At 38.2% G+C, this 18,782-nt stretch overlaps 1 protein-coding gene and 1 pseudogene across 1 annotated transcript; both read right to left on the bottom strand.

Annotated features, from left to right (window-relative positions):
• Nucleotides 1–3,579: 3,579 nt before the first annotated feature.
• On the bottom strand, nt 3,580–4,524 carry LOC100941573 (putative olfactory receptor 9A1). The gene has a single exon (XM_003791562.1). The coding sequence runs from the start codon at nt 4,522–4,524 to the stop codon at nt 3,580–3,582; it is 945 nt and encodes a 314-aa protein (XP_003791610.1).
• Nucleotides 4,525–13,855: 9,331 nt separating this feature from the next.
• Nucleotides 13,856–18,782, bottom strand: part of LOC100951880 — a 7,813-nt pseudogene continuing 2,886 nt past the window's right edge.

Raw genomic sequence — 18,782 nt, forward strand, 5'->3', positions numbered from 1 at the left:
TCATATCCTCAGAGGTAAGATCTTTTGTGTGTCTGTGTATGTGAAGAATGTTTTTTTTTTTTTTAAGGTTGTAAGAATTTTATTTTTATTTTTCTTAGATCTTGACCTTTATTTCTTTCCATTCCTTAAGGGTTTTATCACCCCAGTTTGAACTGCTATACACTATAGCTTAGTTTTATACTTCTTTTTTTCATTTCATAGAATTTTAAGTTTATTTTAATGTTCAAATTCTCTCGATAGCCCTTTCACTTTATTTGAATCTATCTATTGAGGATCTCAGGCGTTTTGACTACAGATTTCCTGTAGTCTGAGCTTTACTCATTCCATCCTCATTATGGAGTATGTCTTTTCTATTCTCTGCATAGTGTTCTATACATTTGCAATGTAGATAGAGGTGTATATAAAGGTGACGAATTATATAAATATCACTATGAACTCATAAATTCAAATATATTTCATCAGTTTCAAATGATTACATTTATATTTTCTGAAGTTGTACTTCTGTTAATATAACCAGAGTCAGTTTGATATCCTGTCCTAGACCTGAAATTAGACATTTCTCCAAGAAGCCCTGGTTCCTCCTATAAAGAAATGATATCACAGGGCCACAACCAGGGCTTAGGAATCCTCATTGTAATTGTATCAGTCAGTGTTGTCAGGACATGTCAGTGGACAGAGCCAGAAGAAAGAGGCCAAGACAGACAGACAGAGAAAGCCATGAGTTATACATGATATTTGTACTTTTCAAATATAAAATTCTAAACACTTTGCCTAACTTATCCTATATTATATTTAAAGTGAGAATATTTCATAATTATTCTTTTATTTTATTTCACATTATACTCTTGGCCATTCTAAAATACTATCTTCATCAATATGATCATTGCAGTTTTTTTTTTTTAATTTTTCACATGTTCTTCCCATTCTCATTAACCAAAAAACATTTGTTGTGGCTGGATGCAATGGCTCATACCTGTAATCCTAGCACTCTGAGAGAATGAGGCAAAGGACTGCTTGAGCTGGGGAGTTCTAGAGAAGCCTGAGCAAGAATTGAGACCCCCCCTTCTAAAAATAGAAGAAATTAGTTGGGCATTGTGGTGAGTGCCTGTACCCCCAGGTATTAGGGAGGCGGAGACAGGAGAATCACTTGAACCCAGTAGTTTGAGGTTGCTATGAGCTAGGCGGAGGTCACTCCACTCTAGCATGGTGCAAAAGAGAGAGATTTTGTATCAAAATAAAATTGTTGTATTATATACTTATTGTCAGAACATGTAGCAAATACAAGAGCATATTATTAGTCACTTGAGTGCAAAAGGATTTTATACACAAATATAAATTACAAAAGATTACTATTGAATCATAAAATTAATAATTCTAATATAATCTGAGAGATTACATTAAAAAGTGAAAAGCAAAAACAAAGAAAAAGGTATTTCCAACAAGCGTAAGATAACATAGAATATATCTTCACAATATAGTATCTAAAGATTATGCCATTGCAAACGTAGTGAATGCCTCAGAACAAGAAAAATATAAACCCATATCTTTTCTTCTCTACTCTTCTTCCATTATCTTTACTTAGATCTGAAGAAATTTTAAAGCATATCCAGACTTAGTAAAGGTTGTTCTGTCAAAATGTTTCATCTATTACAATCAGATTATTGCATACACAAGTGAACTTTCCTTCCAATAAAAGGATGATTTCTTTGATTTTTGAGATGGTAAGACATTATTATGAAGTAGAGATAAAAACAACATGAAGAGCTATTCCACACACTGGCTCCTTCCAGTAATATTCCAAGACGCCCCATTACCACCACCCTACCCTCAAGGTAACAAATTTCCTGTGTTCCCTGTAAGAAAGACTTCAGGAAAATATGTATAAATGTGAACACAACTAACATTTGCTTTCTTCTTACAAAAGGGTAACACATAAAATGCTCTCTGTCTTTCTTATATCTTGGGGATCTTCCTCTAATGGCACTGTCTCCTCTTCCTCTAGTTGTGTAATATTCAACTGAATGAAAAGTCTCATAAATGACATAAGCAGTCACCTTCTGATGTTCATTTAGTTGCCACTAAACTTGTGTAATTACTTATGTGATGAGGCAGAAAGACTTTCTAAACCTGTGTCCGGCAATTCAAAAATATTAATTAAAAATAGTGGAGACTACATCTTTGGTATTTACCTGGATGGAGTTGAAGAACATTATTCTTAGTAAAGTATCACAAGGATGGAAAAGCAAGTATCTAATGTATGCAATACTAATATGAAACAAATAGATAAACAACTACACTCCCATATGAGAGAAAAACACAATTAAACTCAAATGCAATGGAAGGGAAGAGAGGGGTGGGGAAGGAGGGAGAGAGATTGGTAAACTCTCACATAATGGGCACAAAGTAAGGGTATACAGAACACCCCCTGGGTGAAGGGCTCAAATACAACCTGAACTATACCTAACAAATGCAAACAATGTAACCTAATCATTTGTACTCTCATATTAATCTGAAACATATAGAAAAGAAAACACTGGCTATAACAGGAACGGGGACAAAGATGGGACAGTACAGGGCTGAGATGTGTGGATTGAGAGAGGTCAGTGCAGAGCTGTAAGGCACTTGGTAAACTTGGTACTAGTGAGGGCATAGAGGGGCAAAAAATCAAAAATGGATCTGGTATTCACAGAAAGACACAAAAAGAATCAAAAAATAAACTGGACAGGGGCAGGCAGGATCTCAGGGAGCAGGGAGAGGAAATGTTCTGTGTCAGGACTGAGCAATGTGAAAGATGCAGGCAGAGGGGCCATGGGCTGCTTCTCCCTCTGCCCTCTCTTCACTACCCGTTAGTCCAAAGACACATCAAGGTCAGCTCTGCATTGTCCAGTCAGCTTCCAGGACACAGCTCCATTGCTCTCCTACACTGGGGCCTGGCATGGAGATGTGAGTGACATTAAACAAGAGAGTGCCTCTTCCTCAGAACTCCTATCCACACTTGCAAAATTTCACCAATTAGAGAAGCACCTATATTAACCCACATCCAGCCCTCAGATTGCTATGGAGTCAGACTGATGGAGTGAGTTTACACTCACAAATATTAATTGGAAAAACCACCTTTCAGTTAAACATTGAGGGCAAGACCCACAAAGAAAGCTGAAAGCCTGAGGCTGGACCTGGCTTGCTCACAGAAGGAATAATAAACTTCACACAATTAGAAAACACCATGAAAGCATAGAGTTGAATAAGGGACAATGATTCCAATAACTAGAATACAATATTTATGTCAGCCATCAGATAATATATCATACTTTTCTTTTTCTTCCCATCTACAGGTATTTTGGTTATAAAAATCGCACAATTTTTTTATATTTACTCTTGTCACATTTCTTTACTAACATCTATTTTAACTATATAGGCCACATAAGTGTATGTATCCATTAAAAGATAATAAAGTGACTAGCCCTATCAGGACCTAATAATTACCTGGTAGATCATAGAACATTTGATGATGAGGGTGATCATTTTGGATTTGAATTAGTACCTTTTTATTATGCAAATGAGGATTGTCCCAATACACAGCTAATCCTTGAGGAGCTGATAGCAGTGTTTCATGCCATCTCCAAAAGCCTGTATGAATTTGTCATTGCGGAGAGTGAAGATAAAAGGGTTCAGAAAAGGGGTCACCACTAAAACCAGCAGTGATGCTACCCTGTTGTACTCAGCTGCCTGCGTTTGCTTGGGCTTCACGTACAGGAACAAGCAGCTGCCGTAGCCGATCACAACATAGGTGAAGTGAGAGGCACACGTGGAGAAAGATTTCCTCCTTCCAGAGGCTGAGGGGATCTTGAGGATAGTGGAGATGATGTAGGTGTAGGAAACAATTGTAGGTATCAAAGACCCAAGGATAATGAAAACAGCCATTAAAAATAGAACAAACTCTGTGAAAAGGGTGTCATCACAGGCCAACTTGATCAACTGCCCTCGGTCACAGTAGAAATGATCTAAAATATTCGATTTGCAGAATGTGAGCTGAAATGTGGCGTAGACTGGCCAGATTTCAGAAAGGAACCCAAACACCCATGACACAATTATTACCCACAAGCAGGTATGGCTGTTCATAATGATGTTGTACCTCAGAGGGTTGCAGACAGCCACATACCGGTCCACAGCCATCACTCCCATTAGGGCCAACTCTGAGGTACCCAAAGAAAGATACAAATATAGTTGTGCAACACATGCAGTCAGAGATATTATCTGAGTCTTTGGAAGCAGCAGCCCCCAGAGCATAAAAGGGACAGCAGTGGATATGATCAGGATCTCCAGGACAGAGAGGTGGCCAAGGAAGAAGTACATGGGGGAATGCAGGCGTTTATCAACACAGACAGTGACAATGATAACTGTGTTTCCCATTACTGTCACTGAGTATAAGAAGAAGAAGGTAGCAAAGAGGACACGATGTACTTCTTGAGATGCAGGAAAGCCTAAGAGAAAAAATTCAGTGACACTGGAAGAATTCCTCAACATTTTGTTCTGAGTGCGTCTTCCTTGTGAAATCTAGAGGAGAAAAAAAAAAGAATACTGCTTCTCATCTCAACAGAAACACTCTTCCAGCTAGAGGAAATCATTCCCTCCAGCTCATAGAATCCACAGCATATTATACTATTCCCTTGACATGGTCAGTGCTAAGTTTTCTAAATATAGACAATATATGAAGGAAATAGAGGTAGCCAAGAAGATAAGCCAGTCAACAACATCATATCATTGATATGACAGCCCAACCCCCACAAGAATGCACCATTGCAACTTTCCATGTGACCTTCATCTGCCTTTCCTTCAACTAGGATAAGCCACTCTGTTTGCCTCCCTGTCCACAATGTGTTTTCAGCACTAACTATCTTCCATGTGGAGTTTCGTAAACTACCCTGTCTCCCAAGTGTTTTCTCTCCTGTCCACTCTGCTGATTACATAGTTTACTCTTCAGTATCTTGTTGCCATTGTTGTAGAATGAAGACAGGCCAAGTGATCCCATAGTGATTCTGTCCTACTCTTTTCTTGAAAGGAATGACTGGAAGATTCTCACCTCCAAACAAAGGCCCTGCAATAGAAAGTTGTATGTCTCTCTAGAATGTGGCCCAGGTTGCCTCCTGCCTGATAAATGCTGAGGATTATCTGTGGGCCAGAGGAAGCTGCTTCTGTCTTCACTCTTGGTGAAAGAAAGAACTCTCTTTACCCTAGCATTTAAGAAAAAGCCTAGAAATGATAGTGCCATGGGATGCCTGTTTCCCTCCTTCTCTCTTGCTCATTCTTTCCTTCTGCAACACATCCCTAAGGCACACTATTAACCGAAGAAAGTTAGTTCAGCAAAACCCTAGGGATGCAGTGAAGGGAACACCAAAGAAAAGTTCAGCCCTTCTCTCCTGAGGCTAATCAGGTTTCAGAATACTTAAAAGTTTTACATAATGGGCAAACTTGAAATCTTCCTCATCAAGAATTTCTCAACACACAGCTTCTAACTCCTGGTTATAAACAAGTCAAGTCAACCCCCTATCTCTTATGTGCATCTCCCAAATTCCATTTAGCTCTACTGAGTCTATGGTACTCTGAGTCAATGACTCCACAAAAAGTTGCAAAACACACAACAAAACCCCAGAGGGAAAGACTGCACAAGTGACATGAGAAAAAAGTAGAGTAGGCAGCTCCAAGATTCTCTCTCTTCACAGGGAGAAAAAAAATGAAAAAAAAAAAAAATAGCTGAAAGGATCAGTACCAAGTTTTCAGAATTCTGAAAACATTTAAAGTTTTTCAACAACCAACCAAACTTTGCCCCAGCAAAACATTTAGAATGTTACCATTGCCCCATGCGTGTCCCCTTACTGCAAATTTCCAGAATACAAGAACAACAAATAAGAATCAGTCCTATTTCTCGCCACTAGCAATGAGCAATCCTAAAGGGAAATTAAGAAAATCATCCCATTCACAACAATATCCAAAAGAACAAAACATCTAGGAATATATTTAACCAAGGAATTGAAAGAATTGTACACTGAAAACTACAAAACATTGCCAAAAGAAATTAAAGCAGACTATTGTGTAAATGAGCCAAAGATGGCCTCTGTGCATTGGCCCCACATTGGTTACTTCTTCACTGCAGGCTGACACCTGTTAAGCCAAAAACCCAGCAACAACAAACTCAATTTTTTACCTAGCCAGTTAATTTTCAGATAACCTAAACAAGCATTTTTACCCTGCAATGCATATGACACAAAACTTCACCTCATATTCACTGGCCCTTTATAAAGCAGAGCCTTATGTTTATAAGACTGTGAGCTTCTATGCCCCTTCAGAGTTCCCTGACTCACAGACTCCACACTACGCTGTTGAGGGACATCACCTGAACAAGTAAACCTCCTCTTTACCTTGTTTTCCTCTTCTAGGGAGCACTCACTCTAATTTTTTAGACAGTATCATACAGGGAACCCTCTCCAAGAACTGGTTATTGTGTATTACTGCCCCTCGTGGTTATAACTTTTTTAAAAAACCTCAAATACCATAAACCTCAATAAATAGAACCACATGCTATGTTCATGAATTGAAAGATTTAGTATTATTAAATTAGCAATACTAATCAAATCAATCTATAGATTCAGTATAAGCCCTACCAAAATCCAACAGTCTACAATAATGGAAATACTGACCCTCCAATGTATATGGAATTGCAAGGGACCGTGATTGGCCAAATCAATCCTGAAAAAGAAAAATGAATTTGGAAGACTCACAATTCCCAATTTCAAAACTCACTACAATGCTGAAGTAATAAAAAAAGTGTAATACAGGCATAAAAATAGACATACAGACCAATTGAATGGAATTGAGAGTCCAGAAATAAACTCATGTATTTATAGCCAATTAATTTTCAACAAGAGCATCAAATCAAATCAATGTGAGGAGGAAAGACAATCTCTGTAACAAATGATGATGGGACAATGAGATCTCCATATGTGAAAGAATAAATTTGGTCCTCTTACATCATTTACAAAAATTAACTCAAATTGATCAATGACCGTAGAAGCAAAAACCATAAAAATCTTATAAGAAAACACAGGGATAATCTTCATGACCTTGAATTTATAATAAATTCTGAGACATGACACTGAAAGCAAGAGCAACAAATGAAAAAAAAGATAATTTTTTTCTATTCATCAAAATTAAAAACTTTTGTTCATTACAGAAAATTGTCAAGAAAATGAAAATACAATCTACAGGACGGAAAAACATTTGCATAGCATATATTTTACATATTTAATATGATGATGGCCTTTGAGTTGTTTCCAGTTTTTTACCATTACCAAATATACTGCAATATAATCCTCATATATGTTACTATACTTTTACAAATATATAATTTTAAATAACTGTGTAAACTTTTCAATTTTATATCAAATTGAACTCAAAAAAGTTGTATCAACTTATAATTAATTTGTAATATTACATTGGACTTATCCCCAGATCCTCCAGACAATATGATTCTATTTCGGTGTTAACTCTGTGCTAGAAATGACAATATATTAGGAGTCAGTAATCAGATAGTGAAATAAGGACATGTCCCACAGGTCCTTGTCCCCATGGGAACCATGTTAACAGCTAGATGCTCACAGAGTCTTAGACTTGGAGCAGCTGTGTTACATCATGTGATGTCAGATGGGACAATGTGAAGGAAGGCTGCTGGCAAATAGGGAAGTCCAAGGAGGGCTCAGACCCTTTCTCTTAGGACTTCTTAATTTGGGACCAGTTTCCATTTATCAGATCCTAAATGCAGTTCCTACAGATATTTTCTGGTATTATTCATGGCCATGTTAGACCACCAGAAAAAGGGCCTTGTGCCTTGAGTTCTATAATTGAATCTTTCCCTGACTTAGTGAATTAATGGTCCCTCCTTGTCTCAGTCAGACTTTCTCTCAAAATTAGAGAGGAGTCCATCCAAGATGAGAAGGAAAAACTGTCCTGAGCCAGGGAAAGAGTGAAAGCGCTGTGCTCTACCATCAGTCAGAAGTAAAAATTCAACAGCAACTACTCAAACAAGCTCTCATATCTATTCTCTGTTCCCTGCATTTTACTATGCACAAACAAACTTCATAAAGTACATTCACATTGTTGTTCCACTACTTTCCAGAACTCTTTTCATGTTGCAAACTGAAATTCCATGCCTATTAAACAATAGCTCCCCATTCCTTCCTCCCCACTGTCCCCTGGCAACCACCATATACTTTCTGTCTCTATAAATTTGGCTACTCCAGGTACTTCATATAAGTAGAATCATATCATATTTGTCTTTTTGTCACTGTTTATTTCATTTAGTATAATACCATCAAGTTTCATCTATATGTCAGAATTCCCTTCATTTTTAAGGATAGATAATAATCCATTTGATGTATCTACCACATTTTATTTTGATCTATGGTATGCCCCAATAAGGAAGTAAGGCCTACTGAATTCACCAACTGGCTTCTTGGCTTCACACTGTAGAGAATTCGAGAGTGAGCCAACTAGCAACAGAAAGTTTACCAAGATAGAGACAACAGATCCTACTCGACAAACAGAGCAGAAGTCCTTTCCCAACTAGGAGCAGGGACACCTCCTGGTGCAATGGCAACATTTTTAAATATTTAAAAACCCTATACATGACCATCATGGTCTTATGGTCAGGCAATAAAGGTCAATCATAAACTGGGTCCCAGACTAGTGATTTCCGGGGATGTTCAGGGAAGTTAGGGCCTGGTCTTGGCCGAAACAACTGCACTCTGGCTCTTTTGACCTTCCTTTTCCACCTTATTCTAGCATTCACATAACCATTCATAGATCCATGGGCACTTGGGTTGCTTCCTTTCTTTGGCTATTGTAAATATGCTGCTATGAAGATGGGTATACCAGTATCTTTTCAAGACCCTGCTTTCAATTCTCTTGAATATACATCCAGAAGTGGAACTGATGGATCATATGGTTATGTGACATAGACAAGATTCTCATAAGTTGTAAGTAATATAGTCAGAATCAAATGCAGATAGCCAAATCCCATAATCTGAACATGTAGTCATTAACTATTACTATCTGCTTTTGGAAAGTGACAAACTGAGATTTAGAGGCTTTAAATAATTTTCCCACAGATACTCAGCTAATAGTGAGGCTAAGTTTTCTAAAATTTCATGTCAGCCCCCATCATTTAATCCCTCATTCATAAATGAACCTCCTTTCTCGTCCAATAAACATTTTCTTTTCTTGAGACAGTCTCACTTTGTTGCCCTCAGTAGAGTGTTGTGGCATCATAGCTCATAGTAACCTCAAACTCTTCGGCTTAAGCAATCTTTTTGCCTCAGCTTCCCAAGTAACTGAGACTACAAGCACCCACCTCAACACCCAGCTATTTTTCCACTCTAAACATGTGAAAATGTTTATTGGAGCAAGACCCCATCTCCAATAAACATTTGTAAATGTTTAGAGTAGAAGAACTTTGAGCTTTAATTCAGGAAGACAAGATGTAGCCTGAAATGATAATGAACTTAAGAAACAAATTCTGATTTGTCCCCCGTCAAACACAATGCCATGTCAAATTCTCAGGAAATGTTCCAGGTCATAAATCACTGGATATATATTTAAGTAAGGGAGGAATACAATGAAGTGTGAATTACTTAATGAATAAATGAATAGAAATGTAAGTCCCTTTAACAGCTTTCCAACCACTCAAGTCCACACCAGCAAGTGTTGTGGGAAGGAAGTGTGAGGTAGAGAGGGAAGGAAAAGAATAGTATAACTTGAGTCTGAAGCTTTTGCTGTGCTGGTATTATCAGGGCTATGTAAAGTGAAGTCCATGGATCACTACCAGTCCTTGAACTGTTTGTTACTGTTCTGTGAAAAGAAAATTACAAGCCCAGCAATAAGTATTTAGAAACATAGAAATACAAATACAAGAGATACTGCTAGTTGATTTTGACAAAGCTAATCGCTGAACTTTCGCTGTGTCATTAACATAAAGATGACTCTTTAGAAGGCACAGGCAAGGATTAGAGTTGACATGATTTGCAGATTACAAACCCAGGAAACTAAGGGTGAGGAAGGAGTAGAAGTGATGCAAAGAAAGACACGAAGCAAAGCAATAGGAAGATGCAAAAGACAAATGTACCCTGACAGCAGCCAAATCAGAGAGGGAACAGGGAGAGTTTATTACTACAGCTCCTCCCTGGTCAAGTTCCAGACCCCAGGAGGGATATAGTTACTTGGACTTCACGATGCTGCCATCTTCCTCGCTCAGAAGGTCCAAACAAAGACCTACAAGCACGCCCTTTTATACAAACTAGTGTTTCAATAGGCGCAGCTTATGGACATGAGAGAGATTCATAGGCAGAGCTTCAACTCGGACTCTACCCAGCTTGGGAAGCCCAGAAAAAGGTGGCAGCAGTATGGCCCAGGAGGCAGGACATGCTTTTGGAAAGGAAGCAGTTAGGAAGCTATGAAGAGATGTAGAAGTTTTGTGCTCAATAAAACAACCTACAGATATTCCGTGAAAGTTAATAAAAATAAAAACACAAAACACCCACTCCACATTCATCTCAATTGATGGCAGAGATAGAAGAAAAGACTTTGGAAGCTGTATCATGTGGGATGTTTTTAGTTTCAAGAAATAGCAAGTCCAGTCAAGTTGTCCTACATACTGAAAGAAATTTAGTAGATGATATAACGAAAAGTAGGCAGTGAAAAGATCTAGATTCCAGCACGGTTTAATCAGGACTTCAGCTACATTTATGGGCAATTCTCTTCTGTGGGTGTACTTCATCCTTAGGCAAGCTTCCCCGATGCTCGCAAAATGAAAGCAGTGATTCTGATGTCTCATTAACACACCACATTACCCAGAGTAATGGCTCAATATCACTCATTGCAATGTTATCTCAGTCAAGAGACTTACGTTCAGTAAGCCAAATTGTATCATATATCCACTCCTTAACCAAACAGAAGTATAGGCCACACCCCCAGACAATGATTGTGGCACAATAGCACAGGGATAGAGTAGATGCTAGGAAAGTAATCACAGTGTCCACTACTGAGATCTTTGGTCTAACTCATTCACTGCATGGACAAAACAAACCTAAAATCCAAAGTTCAATTATTTCCCAAAGTAACACAGTCGTTCAATTCTAAGCTATGAATTGAACTATAATCAGTTACTAAATATCAGTCCCTTGTATGCCTGTAGAAGAAAGAAATGAATTGGGGAAGAAAAGATGTAATGTCAGAATAAACAAGTAAAAAACAAGCAAATATACGGGAATATACACAGTGAGATTAGAACAGTTTACCCAGAGAACCAATAGAAATTGAGACCTGTGATCAGATCCATGAACTCTCCAGGAAGCTGGTGTGGGTATGAGATGAATAAGTAAAAACAGAATAAATTCAGGGTAAATAGAAGCCAAATATAGAATATATACATATGAGTCTAGAAGGGACCTTTGAAATATTCTATAGATAAAATTACAAACTCAGGAAAGGTGACTCCTCTCCTCTTGAGTTGAGGGTCAGACATGATTGACTTATAAGACTGGAAACAAGATGGGAACCAGAGTGCAAAGAACCACCTACCTGATTAAACAGAGCAAACATTCTTGTTTCTGTGGTTGTTGTGCCCTCCACTTGCTACATTGAAATCTGTTGGCTTCTACCAGGGATCCATTTCTATGCAATGTATGCAGGCTAAAGGGAAAAGCATGGAACATGCTTAGTCTCAATCTTTGCAAAGAGAAAAAGGGACCAGAAAGGGAACATGTAGCCATGATTTGTGAACATGTCAGGAGAGAGAGGTGGACATGACTGTGAGAGAAGACAGAACAGAGGCTACCTGAAATTTTTCATAGACCAACTTAAAAAAATGTAGGTTATGAAACAAAAGTCTTTGGTATCAATCACACATAGGATTAGGGTTTAAGAGAGAATGACAGGATGTCTGGAAGAGAATTCCATTCTCTAAAAATTAGTAATGTGATAAACTGCCCAGTCTAGATGAATGAATAGATAGATAGATAGATTGATTGATTTAACCTTTCCTCTTTACACTGGGGAATGAGACAAGAGAATTTATAACAGAAAATTCAAGACCAGAAGATATGATGAAATAAACATGGCCAATAACTAAAGTACTGGTGACCTAGTCAATAACGGAAGGCTTACAATTTAAAAGGATGATTCAATCTAGAACTGCAAGTGGAATAGAGGCAGTGAGATCTATGAGACTAGGAAAAATAGAGGAACAACTATATCATGAGGACAAAGGTCCAACTAGATTGTTAGGCTCCTCAGTAAAAAACTTTAGGTTACAACTAGGCCAGTTGGCTAAGGACAATATATTTGGCATATAATCAGTAAGGATGAGAATATCTATCTCCAGCAACTTGGAGGAAGAATATTAACCAGGGATAAAAGGGGGATTAAAATTACCAACCACTATCCAATTCCTGAACTCTGCTTATGCACATGAGTTTTTCCCACATCATCTCTGACAATCTCAGAAGGAAAAATGGTTTTGGTTTGGAACACTTTGCAAAAATAAAAGGTAGGTAACCTATCAACTAGATAGAAATTTGAACAAAAAGAATCCAAATATTTTACAAAATAGGAAAAAACAGAAATGGGTTTCACATGACACAAAGTGCTTAATGTTTATACAAAAATGGAGACTTTCACTCAAAATAAATAGAATCTATCATGGATTAAATAAAAATAATATACAATGAACACATTTTTTGGAGTGACAGCTAAGTGTTTGGGGGTATGCTTAGGGATAAAAGTTTGTGTTCATGAATGTACATTCGGAAGCACATATGAAAACTCCCAGGCAAAATTCTTATGAACTTCACCACTTTATTCTCCTTTAAGAACCAGTTTGAGGAAAATATTTCAAATTGTATATAAAATCAGCACACTGTACCCCATTACTGTATTAATGTACACAGCTATGATTTAATTTTAAAAAAGTGCATGAAATCTAAACAAATTTTTAAAAAATCAGTAAATTGTTCAGAAAATATGTTGGAAAAAACTCATCATACTATGTATGAAATCCTTCATATATGGAATATATATTACAGCTACAGTATAAAATACAAAAATTTTTATGCCAAAAATTACACTAACATTTGATGTGGCCTCAGCACATCAAAACAAAACCTGAATTACATAGATCTTTTAAGAACTAATGCAAACAAAACTACAAATAATCATAAATACACACGGCATGCATGCATATACTCTCTCTCCTCTCTCACTCATTCGGGAAACACTTGGTCATGTGAAGAATTCATAGATGATCTAAGCAAATTTCAACCAATTAATGCTCATCTATAGCTTACCTCTGTCCCCAAAAACTCCATGGAATTATCATCCCTCATTTCCACTTCTTTTTTGAAAGAAGTTCTTAGTATAAAGCAGAGAATTCTTTTTTTTTTTTTTTTTTAGTTTTCTCAAAACATTTATTGCAAGATGCAATGTGGCTATATTCCATGAAATCTGATTAGCAGTAGGGGCACTGCAGCCATACAGAATCAAACAAGAATACTCCAATAGAGCTAAAAGCCTTATATAGATGTATTTCTGGTGTTAATTGCTCTAACATAGACAATTTGATAAATAAGTTTGTCTATTGTGCTTTTTCTACTTTTGGCATTACATACTTTAAATATAGGTGAGATACAAAACAAACTCTGCTGGTTGAAGTATTGTTTTTACTGTAGACCTTCTTCTTCACCAGTTTAGATCGGAAGCCCCAGCCTTTGGTATAAATAACTTACTCCCATGACAATATTAAAGGGTATCATTAGTGTCCACTGCCAGTTGTGTTGTCTTTTGGTAAGGGGGTGGCTAGGGCCTCTTCACCCCGAGTCCATGCTCTAGGCTGATGGATAAATGCACTAAACTTAATACCCTGGTTGCTTGCAGTTCTGACAACACCACTATTGGCAGTCATTGCAATGGCTTTCAGGGTGTTGTCTCCTGTCCCAAAGATCATTAATGAGGGCTAGTAATTTTCCCACTGGCCACTAGTCTCAAGGCACGCTCAAAAAGCTGGTCTGGAACCACATTAGTTTTCTTAATTACCATAACTGCCCTCCCTCTCTCCTCAGGTCCTCCTAAGGCAGAGGTTCTCAGCCTGTGGGTCACGACCCACAGGAACTGTATTAAAGGGCCACAGCATTGGGAAGGTTGAGAACCACTTTCCTAAGGTATCTAGAACGGACTGAAAATCTTTGATAGCAGATTCACAAGCAAACAACTCCTTGTCCTTCATAAATGCCTCCAGCTGAGGTAGAACCTGCTCCTTCCTCTCTTCCTCTGCTTGTTCTGTGAACACATTTTCTTTGAAAATAAAGTGGCAGCCTCCATAGCTAAGGGCAGACACACATGTGATTAAAGTAGTAATGTCCAGATTTAGTCTTCTGCACACATCAACCTTAATCTCTGTTGGAAACACAACATTTGCCAGTATGTTTTCTCGCTCTACTCCGGTCACTTGAGGAAGATCAGGGCCCACTTCATCTGATTCAGTCTCAATGAGCTGGAGCTCTTCAGGTGATCTAATAGAGAGTCGACTGCTACTGTTTCCTCTCACAGGTATGCCCATTTCTTTCAGTGCCTCTGCCATGGGGCTGGAGACACTGTTGTAAAATGCAAAGATGACCTGAGGGCTGTTATACTGCACTGGCTGCAGGTACTCGCCTGGAGGAAATTTGCAGCCCCCTCAATGATGCTTTTGTCACCATACTGGCCCCTGCCCAGCCAGATGTTATGCAGAGCTTCGTTCAGCCTTTCCGCCAATGGCTTTCACTCATTTGCAAACACATCCACCACAAGGGTCTGCTTCTCCCCCAAGGTATCTGTCTAAGCGAAGACATGAAGAACACTAACAGCGTCTTTGGGTTTTCTGCTGAGTCCACAAGGCTCGCAGGTGTGTTAGATTAGCGCTCTGTAAATGGGACTCTTCAATAGCTACTTTCCCAGCTTCTGCTTTCTGTAGGAATGTTAATTCTGCATTCAGTTTGCTGCACAGCTTTGCGCCACCTTCAATGCCCTCTTTCCTTCAACTAGAAAGTGATTCTGCCCTCTTGATCAGTTCCTTGACTATGACGATTCCTTCAGAGAGCATGAGTGTGCAGACACGCTGACAGTGTTATTTCTTTCCGAGGCTGAGTCTATGAACCTGCGCTTCCATCTGTCTGATTTTGGAATGACTCCTCCTCCGACAGCTGAGGAAGAACTCTTCTTTAAGTATACTGGATCTGACAAACTGAGACCTTCAGTTCTACAGCTTGACGGCCTTGGCGGCACCCAGAACCACGAGCGCCAGCACGCAAAGGCCGAGACCCGGAGACCTGCCCCGGGCAGCACCCTCCCAGCCCTGGGTGCTGAGGCTGCTGTGCCCCAACGAGCCTCGCAGCCTCCAGAGCCTCCTGTGTCACGTGGTTTGAAGCAGAGACCATTTTAACAAAAGTATCTGAGTCGGTACAATTCAAAAACCTTCCTGAGTAAACTCCATTTCTTGAGAACAGCATCCATGTTGTATACATAATGTATAAATACTTATTCATTGGCTGGGAAAAATCAGAGAAGCTGCTAAAGAAAGTAGTGTCCCCCAACACTCAATAGTCACCAATGATCTCTGATGAAATGCCAATTAAACCCAGATCCTGAGGTACCCAAGGTGGTATGCCACAGATCAGCTGGAAGGATATCAGTGGCAGTCCATATTGGCTTATTTTGTAGAAATCTTGTTCCTGATCCATGGAGTACAGCTGTAGAGCTCAGTGAACATTGTCCTATTAGAATACATCCTATTGCCCAAGACTTAATTCCTCAAATTTATTGACTTATATAGCTGGTGCAGCTCTGACTAGCAGCTCTTCCTGCTAGAAGGGACGATGAGTAGAGGGACTCAGAATGTCCCTTCCAGTTGAGAAATGCTTAATACCTGAACAAAAACAAAAGATACATTTGCTACTCTAAGGATCCAAGATACAATAAAAAGAGTGAAATCGTCTTCCTACCACACTAATTATCCTTACCTCCCAGTTATCCCTAGACAGAAATTTCAAAGCAGAGAATGGAAGACAGCTTTACACTCTCCAAAAATCTCTTCGTTTCATGTCTAACACAGGGTGGAAAAGAGAGAGTTACATTCTTCAGTCTCTGACTCCTTGCTAAGGGATGAGCTTGACTGTAAAACTCAGACTCTCAGAGAAGGGTGAGAGATAACAGTGACAGAAAGACAACGAGCAGAGACTGAGCTTATGAACACATGAGATTAGGAAAGTTATCTGGCATTGATGGCTGCTCCCTAATAGGTATCCCACACAGAACATGTCTTCAAGGAATTTTTCACCCAGTAATTGTAAGTAGTTTAAATGAGCCAGGAGGTCAGCATAAACCCAGGAGTTGGAGGTTGCAGTGAGCTATGAGGATGCCCCTTTATTCTAGCCCAGGTTACAGAGCAAGACCAGTCTCAAAAGAAAAAAAAAAATCTAATGAGATAATGGACAAGTGAGTATTATGTTTTATATTCACCAAAGAGAATATACATACAGCAAATAGACAGTAGAAACATGAAGAGATGTTCAAATCATTAGCCATTGAAGAAATGAACATTAAAACCACAATGAGACATCACTATGCAACTAAGAGAATGGCTGAAATTAAAATACAGTGACAACACAAAGTTGTGGTGGATGCATTAACTTAGACATATGATAAAACTTCATAGAAATATACACACACATGCACACACATCTAGATAGAACTGGGGAAAGTTGAATAAACTCTGCAGATTGTACCAATGTCAATTTCATGTTCTGAAATTGTAGTATAACTGTGCAAGGTGTTGCCATGTTGGAAACTGAATGAAAGGTATATGAGACTCCTCTATTCACTTTTCTTTCTGAAACTTCCTGTAAACATATAATTATTTTGAAATGAAAATTTAAAATCAGAAAAGGAAGTGAGAACTCTTCGTGTTTATGTCCTTTACACATTTCTTTTCCATAAATTCTTCCCAAATAATCTATTTCACTCACGTATAGGTATTCAAATTTTGGCAATATTCCAAAAATTTTCAAGTCTATATTTTAACTCAGATTCCTGTCTCAAGCTCCACATCCTTTTATTCATTGGACATCTTCATTTGAAGTTTCTCCAAAGCACCTCAAGTCTAATGAATAAAAAATGTAACTTATCTTCTTCCATACTCTCTTCCAGTGTTCCCTATTTTGGTAAATTGTAACACCCAGCCAGAAATGTGAATGGTGGGATTCTTTGTTCTTCCCTATCCTTCACTCCTCATATCTAATTAATCATGGATTCTATCTTGTTGCTATCTGTGGAATTCTTATACTTTATTTCAAAGTCACTACCACCATCTGAAATCAATGTGTTTCCCAGAAAGCTACAACAGTCTCCCAAATTCCTTTCAGATATTCCCACCCACAATCCTTATCTCTACCCAATCCATTCTCCATTCTACAGTCACAGGAATATTTTTAAAACATAAATGTAATCATGTAATTCCTATATTTAAAATACTATAGAGGCATTCTATTACATCTAAAATCATTTCTAAAATCACAGCTAGAACTCTCTTCTTTTCTCTGAACTCTGGCCACACTGGTGGTCTTTTATTTAAACACATCACACATCACAACCTTCATAACTTCTGTTTCTTTTGCCTGAAACAACCTCCCTACCCCCTTTCCCACTTAACTTGTTTAATTCCATTCATTCTAATACAAGTTTAGAAAGAATTGCATGACTTCAAAAGATAAATAGTATTTTTTCCAAGGTGCTTCCTTGTCCCAGGCCCAGTAATTATTAAGTAACAGAGCATAATGGTCTAATTACAGTCTTACTAATTTCATTATGAGCAAATACGAAATTACTCTGTGCCTCAGTTTCCTCATCTATAAAATGAGGGTAACTGTACTAGTTATCTTATAAAACTGTTAGGAAAATTAAATAAGTTAGTATGTGCAGACACTTAAAACAGTGTCTACTATATAAGAAACATGAGTATTTTTTTTAGTGATGTGGTGGAGATGGTGACAGTCATGGTGACAGTAGTGGTGATGATAATGGTGGAGGTAGTGACAGTCATCATGATGGTGGTGATGGTGGTGATAGAGGTGGGTGAGCAGGGGGTGCTGGTGTGACATTATAACAAATCTAATATTACACACTGTTTTAAAGCCCAGATGACAAAATCTATCTTGTCCTTTCAAATCTTACAGAAGAATACCTGTTGCTTCTGCATTTTATGTCGTTAATCAATTCCTATGCTCCCTTTCAGAGTCCCCTCTCCATCCTCCCTTGTGGTATGCCTCCATGTTTTAGCCCAAGAAATGTATTTGTCATTTAGAGGAGGTTTAAGCCCTTAATAAAGTCTTTTAACTTAGGCTTCAGAAGGCCCCAGAAACGACAGAGCCTGTACAGAAAAGAATAGTTAGTGTACTGCCTATTTCTCAAGGTTTCATGGTCCTGATTCACTAGCTCTCACTTTTTTTTTATTTTATTTCTTATAGCATAGCTGCGTACATTAACGCAATCATGGGGTACAGTGTGCTGTTTTCATATACGTTTTGAAATACTCTCATCAAACTGGTTAACATAACCTTCATGTCATTTTCTTAGTTATTGAGTTAAAACGTTCATACTCTGCTTTTAGAAAGATTCACTTGTACCCTTGTAAGATAAACCATAGAGGT

Source organism: Otolemur garnettii, unplaced genomic scaffold (genome assembly GCF_000181295.1).
Source record: "Otolemur garnettii isolate 467f Iridium unplaced genomic scaffold, OtoGar3 scaffold00049, whole genome shotgun sequence".
NCBI lineage: Eukaryota > Metazoa > Chordata > Mammalia > Primates > Galagidae > Otolemur > Otolemur garnettii.

Coding starts and splice junctions, on each gene's coding strand:
- LOC100941573 (XM_003791562.1), bottom strand. CDS start 4,524: ATGTTGAGGAATTCTTCCAGTGTCACTGAATTTTTTCTCTTAGGCTTT.